The 7,574-nt window shown below is 40.7% G+C and overlaps 1 protein-coding gene across 1 annotated transcript; it reads right to left on the reverse strand.

Moving 5' to 3' along the window:
* Positions 1-222: 222 nt before the first annotated feature.
* Positions 223-2,733, reverse strand: LOC116205743 (eukaryotic translation initiation factor 4E-1). The gene is made up of 5 exons (XM_031538395.1): positions 2,292-2,733; positions 1,573-1,738; positions 1,351-1,476; positions 724-789; positions 223-621 (listed from the first exon to the last, which is right to left on the reverse strand). The coding sequence occupies exons 1-5, from the start codon at positions 2,576-2,578 to the stop codon at positions 571-573; spliced, it is 696 nt and encodes a 231-aa protein (XP_031394255.1). The 5' UTR covers positions 2,579-2,733; the 3' UTR covers positions 223-570.
* Positions 2,734-7,574: the final 4,841 nt, after the last annotated feature.

Raw genomic sequence — 7,574 nt, forward strand, 5'->3', positions numbered from 1 at the left:
AACAAAAAGCACTCTCTTTCTTTACTGTCGTACCGAAAAGGCTGAACAAGTCCAAGCCCATGAAGGCCCATATTGTTGATTATGAGTAACATGGCGAAGCCCACTTGACGAAAACACCCAAGCCCTACCCTCCCCAAGTTCAATCACAGACTTTTGAATGTTGTAAAATTGTATGTTGTAATGGCAATCCAACATGACCATGTGATCACAGATATAGAGCAATTAGAGAGAATTTCCCATTTGTTTACTATATCTTCTGCAACATCGGCATCAGCAGCAATCGTTTATTCAATCATCATCGATACGTAAAAAGTAGCAGCAAAAGAAGACATCAAAAGGCAAACTCTAATATCACTCTCTTCTTCACTGTAATCCAGTCTTGTAATAGAAGTGTATCGGCCAGTAGGCACTTCGATCTATTTAAACTACAAGACAAGGTGACAGTCTCCACCGCGGTTTCCCACTGTCTGGTCAACTAAGTTCCCTACTCTAACAGACTCCCCATCTGCAGCTGCTCTGGAAAAGAACCCCTGCCATCTCAAAGAAAGTTAACACGAGATCGAGGAGAGCTCACACCGTGTAACGATTCTTGGCGTTTTTGGCGTATTTTTCAGCATCATCCTGCATAAGCACATCACCAACGGAGAAGTCAAACTTATGACGGTCACAGCGATAAAGGAATAGCATACATCACCCGAGCAGTTGCATAAGAGTTGCTCGTACATGGAAGATAAATCCGATGGTCTCATTGTGATCGAGGAACTCCTTCCATTGCTTCCCAATACTCACCTGCAACAAAGCATATGTTAAGTGAGGACACCCTAGTCAAACGGTGCAACATATAAATGCCCATTGGTGTACGAAATACATTGTTGCAACCCTAAAATACACACCCAATCTAAAGAAGAAAAAAAATCTATATCTAACAAAATCAGTTGGCTCCAGCCAACAGGGTTCATATCAGGTAAGAAAAGAGTCCCTAAAGTTCTCTCCGCATCCAGCCTGAAACCTCAACCAAGGTTTGACAAGAGTGGTCATGTGGATGCTTGAAACGCTAAACTGAGCAACATTTTGAATTTAAGGTCCCCAGGTTTTCAGCTATGTGGTCATACTGTTGTATCCAATTTGATAAATTTCCAAGATACATTAAACCCATGCACACCCTTCAACAAAGCTGAAATTTTTCCAAACAAAAGTCTATTCTGACTTAACCCTTGAACTCACCCTCAAAAGGCTTATATAAATCGGAAAGGCTTAAACAGTTAAGGGGAGACATGTTCAAGAATACAAAGTTGGGCTGGCTCAAGATAACATCTCCGAATAAATATCAACGAGGTGAAGATATATTACCATGGCAGATTCATTTGAAGCATTTTTTGTCCAAAGAGAGATCCTCTCCTGCTTTCCCCTGACATTGACAACTGCTCCACAAATCTCATCTCCATGATCAAATTGTTCCCCAATCATTGCCAGCAGCTATTGCAAACAAAAATCAATAAAGGAATCAATTGAGACAAGCTCAACGAACACTCATTGAAGTATTTATCTGTAATATCACGAATCAAAGCATACCGTGTAGAGCCAGCATGTATCAGACTTATATCTATTGAAGTTCACAGTCCATTTCCCTCCATTAGCACACACAGGATCCTCCCATTTTGGTTCAATCTTATGATTGAAGCAATATAAGTCCACTCCAACAGCCAATGTACTAGGGTGATGTATGTTGTTGTAGAGACTGAACATGCAAATGCAAATTAAAATCGTCAGATTACATTCTCCAAAAAGCTGAACACGAGAATAAAGACACATAAAATCCCGAAAGCCATGAGACTACGACAAAAGGTTCTCAAGATACAACATAAAACATTTAGGAAGCCCACATTTCTTACAGTATATCCTGATCCAATCCAATATTCCGACGAAAATTTACAACTCAGAACAGAAGAAAGCTCGACTCTGCTTCAAAGTTAAGAGCTCCTGAATTTTCTCTCTTTCCTATACCTATAAGCAAATCCATTTCACAGCCCCAATCCCAATTCCAAATCCATTTGAACAGAAACCCTATCGCAATACAAAAGCTACTAACAAACAAGAAATAAAGCGAGATATAGCATCACAGTCCTTCCAGCAAGATCCATTAACTAAAAAAACCTAGCTCTCTCGACCGCAAAGAAACAAAAGAATCTCATCCACAATCGGCCATAAACTCAACGGAAATCGCCTCACACAGCTACGATTGCATCAGCTGAAGGCTAATCGAACCATTCGAAGAACTAAAGGAACCTCACCTCCAGAACTCTTCAACGGTGGAGAAAGTGTAGATCGGACGCATCGAGGCGCCCCATTCCGCCTGCTTCGTCTTGGAGGAGCCGGAGTCGAACCAGAAGGTCCATGAGTGCTCGAGCGGGTGGGGCTGATTCGCCACCGCCCCTTTGCTCTCCGCGGAATCCACTTCCCCGACGATTTCCCCCTCTTCCGGGTCCGAGTCGCCGTCAGGACCAGGGTTGATGACGCAACTTGCCGGATGCTCGTCAGTCTCGGGAGCCGAAGACGATTTCAACTCTTCCGCCGCCATTACTTTCGAGGAATTCGTCCCGCTGGATCGAGCCGTCTTCTCCTTCCTCTCCTTCTTCCCACCTTTCTTGGCGCTCAGAGGCGTAACGAAGAATGGAAGATTTCTGAGGATTTGCGCCGACGACAATTTATCGGGCGATGAAGAAACTTTTGGGTTATTTCATTTTGCTCCCCACAGGTTTTATGATGAACAATTTGCACTCCAAATTTTGCATCGGTGCCAAAACGCACCATGAAATTTTCTTTTCCATTGCACTTCTGCACCATAACTAGTGCGTTGTTTTAATATGAAAAAGTTGATACTAGCGTGTGTCTGAGTCGTTCGATGCCATATTTAAGGGTACAAATGACATTTCAAAATTATAATCACATCTAAAGGTTGATCTTGTAGAGTACCTAAACCAGCTCATGAAAAATTATAGAATCTCAACCAACAATTATTTGTTCAAACTGTTTGACAATGTTCATTTTAAGTAATATTTTATATTCGAGTCTCGCGAACAGAGAATATTCTTGACTAGGAAAGCTTTATCTCCTGAGTGAAAGACTCAACTCGAATTGAATTAGTTAGAATATTGGGCTTCCAAATACATAAGTACACACCGAAAACATCTTAGAACCTTGCAATTGTATAATGGTATTTGTGTGAGATAAAATTAATAATAAAATCTCATTAATGCGTCTTTGGAAAATAAATTTGTACAGCTCCTTATGGATTGGATGGCAAATTCGTGAGTTGTTGGGTCCATGTAGTAATTCCGGGGGAACGATAATAAACACCAAGGGGTGTTTAGAAAAAAGTTTGTGAGGAAAACTAGTCCATATGTCAAATTTCAGGTGTAAAACAAAAATGTCCATAAATTGGGGCTATCAAATGGGCCTAAGAACGATAGAAGTGAATCTACGGCCCATGTTCTTGAAGCCTAGTAGCCCGTGAAGCTTTTACATTATAAAATCCGAAAATTTGGACCTCACTTTAGGACTCTTCGTCAGTCGGAGTTAAAACTTTAAAATTGTGGTCGGCGAAAACTTTACATCCGAAAAACATGGAATTATCATATTACAATGAGATTATAAAAGTGAAATACATAATTCACATCATATCTCTGTAAAAATAAATCATATATTTTATTATCATGATATCATCCAATTTTTGAGCAATTCAATATATTTTACCTAACGTGAAATTAGTAAAAAAGTTTTTTTTTTCTTCTAAGAAGGGAATGTGGAGATAGAAATGAAAAAGAATAAAAAAGCAAAGTTCATTAAGCCAAAGAGAATTGAGCCAAAACGCTAGGTTAAGATAAGCATGCATGTGTGTTGAGTTGATCCACGCAGGGTAAGGGGGCGCATCCTTGTTTCTTAATTTCTTTTTTATTACGTCAATAAAAACAAAGTCTAAAATTATTTTTATGAATATCCATGTTTTGGGGATATGTAGATTAGTTTGGACCCTTCTTGAATAGATGAAGTTTATATGGTAACCGGAAATTCATATGGTATACTGCCCAAATGTTGAACCTCAAGACAAAGTAATAATCCTTTTAGGGTATGTAATTCTGGCGTTTATGATAACTCTTTAGGTATGTGATTTTTCCGACATTTCTGGGTGTTGCCGAACCAAAATCTACGTTCATGGTCCCAGTTTGTTTCTTATTAAAACTAACTTCTGCTTGGATTGCGAGAAACGAAGGAAACGAAGCATAGGAAAGGAGGATTTCTATAGAATTTATTGAAAGTTCTATACAAATCCCCTCGCCTCCCTTTCACTTCTCTTTGTTTCTCTCGATCCAAACAGAGGCTCCACGCCTCTGCTGACAAGGTACCCTCAACGTACGATATGTTCCGACATAATCAAAGAGTTCAACAGTTCATAAAGGCTGATCGAGAAGAGTTACAGTTTTCCTTTCACCAAAATCCCACTTCGCTTCCTAGCGCCAAAGGAAACCGATCGATATCCATGTGGAGATTAGTCATAGGTGAGTTATGGAGCCTGAAGTATTGTGATTTCGGATCGAGAGCGGCCGAGGTCACATCCCCATGTTTTGTTCTGTTTTTCAATTCGGCCCATTGGTGATGTAATTAGAGTTTGCTCCCTTTATAAGTAGCAGCTTATATCTCTTGTAACCCTAACTCAAAAAAAGAGAGTAGAATACCTGGTTTGGCGGTACCCTCAGACGTAGTCAGAATTTCTTCTCTGACGAACTGGGTAATCAATTTCGTGTGTCATTTTTTGCTTTTCGTTCATATTTTCTTCTACTATCGTATATTTTCTGTAACAATTGGTATCAAAGCACGAGTTTGAATCTGGAGCAATCTACGATGGATGGAGGAAAATTGGTGATTGAAAAGTTCGATGGATCGGATTACGGGTTTTGGAGGATGCAGATCAAAGATTATCTTTACGGTAAAGATTTGTGGCAACCTCTAGAGGATAAGCCGATTGGGATGACAGATGCGGAATGGAACATGTTGGATAGGAAGGCGATGAGTGTGATTCGTTTGTCGTTGTCGCGGAACGTGGCGTTTCATACAGCGAAGGAGAAAACAACCAAAGGTATATGCAGGTTTTAGCCAATATGTATGAAAAGCCATCAGCGGCGAACAAGGTTCATCTGATGCGGTGGTTGTTTAACCTAAAGATATCGGAGAGTACTGTTGTTGCCGAACATCTAAATGAGTTCAATTTGATAATGGCTCAATTGACCTCAGTTGATATCGATTTTGATGATGAAGTAAGAGCCCTAATTTTATTGTCGTCTCTACTAGAAAGTTGGAGCGGAACGGTCACAGCTGTTAGTGTTTCAGTGGGGAAGGAGAAATTAAAGTTTGACGAAGTTCGGGATCTGATAGTTAGTGAAGAAATTTGCAGAAAAGAATCAGGAAAAACTTTGAGATCAGTTTTGAGTACAAAAAATAGAGGCAGATCAGAATCAGGGAATTCGCATCTAGGCAGATCGAAATCGAGAAATAAATATAAGTCCGAAAAAGAAAAAAGTTCAATTGAGTGCTGGAATTGTAAGAAACGTGGTCATTACTCTATTAAGTGTAAGGCACCGAGAAAGGAAAAGAAAAACAACAACTCAGCAAACGTGGCAACATAGGAGATTAGTGACACACTGATCTTGAGTGTCAGCAGTCCGTTGGAATCGTGGGTTTTGGATTCTGGAGCATCGTTTCATTCCTGCCCTAATGTCGATATAATGGAGAATTATACTTCTGGTAATTTTGGTAAGGTTTATCTTGCTGATGATGAGCCTTTGGAGATCGCAGGGAAGGGAGATGTTCGGATTAAAACACCGAATGGACTCGTATGGCAGTTGCATGGTGTGAGGCACATTCATGGTTTGAAGAAGAATCTGATTTCTGTATGGCAGTTGGATGACGAGGGTTATGACCTGTCCTTTGGTTCTAGTTCTTGGAAAATAATCAAAGGGGCCATGGTGGTAGCTCGAGGTAAGAAGGAGGGTACACTGTACATGTCCATGAACAACCATGATAGCATGGCACTCACCAGTGCAAACAGCGATGCAGATTTGTGGCATTGCAAGCTTGGCCACATGAGTGAGAAGGGGATGAAATAGTTATGTTCAAAGGGCAAACTACCAGGTCTAAAAACAGTTGAGCTTGGATTATGGGAGGATTGTGTATTCGAGAAGCAGAAAAGAGTTAGTTTTTCGAAGGCTGGTAGAACTTTGAAGGAGCAGAAGTTGGAGCTGGTACTTAGTGACTTATGGGGACCAACACCGGTCACATCTCTTGGTGGCGCATCATATTACATGACCTTCATTGACGACTCCACGAGGAAGGTATGGGTTTATTTTCTTCAACGTAAATCTGACGCTTTTGATGCTTTTAGAAAGTGGAAAGCTTTGGTAGAAAATGAAACAGGCCTGAAAGTGAAATGTTTGAGATCCAATAATGGTGGAGAATATGAGCTCGATGAGTTCAAAGAGTACTGTGCTGTGAATGGCATTCGCATGGAGAAAACTGTTAGAGGGACCCCTCAGCAGAACGGGGTTGCAGAACGAATGAACAAAACCTTGAATGAACATGCTAGGTGCATGCGATTGAAGTGTGGGTTACCGAAGACATTTTGGGTAGATAGTTAGTGAAGAAATTTGTAGAAAAGAATCAGGAAAAACTTCGAGATCAGCTTTGAGTACAAAAAATAGAGGCAGATCAGAATCAGGGAATTCGCATCTAGGCAGATCGAAATCGAGAAATAAATATAAGTCCGAAAAAGAAAAAAGTTCAATTGAGTGCTGGAATTGTAAGAAACGTGGTCATTACTCTATTAAGTGTAAAGCACCGAGAAAGGAAAAGAAAAACAACAACTCAGCAAACGTGGCAACATAGGAGATTAGTGACACACTGATCTTGAGTGTCAGCAGTCCGTTGGAATCGTGGGTTTTGGATTCTGGAGCATCGTTTCATTCCTGCCCTAATGTCGATATAATGGAGAATTATACTTCTGGTAATTTTGGTAAGGTTTATCTTGCTGATGATGAGCCTTTGGAGATCGCAGGGAAGGGAGATGTTCGGATTAAAACACCGAATGGACTCGTATGGCAGTTGCATGGTGTGAGGCACATTCATGGTTTGAAGAAGAATCTGATTTCTGTATGGCAGTTGGATGACGAGGGTTATGACCTGTCCTTTGGTTCTAGTTCTTGGAAAATAATCAAAGGGGCCATGGTGGTAGCTCGAGGTAAGAAGGAGGGTACACTGTACATGTCCATGAACAACCATGATAGCATGGCACTCACCAGTGCAAACAGCGATGCAGATTTGTGGCATTGCAAGCTTGGCCACATGAGTGAGAAGGGGATGAAATAGTTATGTTCAAAGGGCAAACTACCAGGTCTAAAAACAGTTGAGCTTGGATTATGGGAGGATTGTGTATTCGAGAAGCAGAAAAGAGTTAGTTTTTCGAAGGCTGGTAGAACTTTGAAGGAGCAGAAGTTGGAGCTAGTACTTAGTGACTTATGGGGACC

This window comes from Punica granatum, chromosome 4 (genome assembly GCF_007655135.1).
Source record: "Punica granatum isolate Tunisia-2019 chromosome 4, ASM765513v2, whole genome shotgun sequence".
Taxonomy (NCBI): domain Eukaryota; kingdom Viridiplantae; phylum Streptophyta; class Magnoliopsida; order Myrtales; family Lythraceae; genus Punica; species Punica granatum.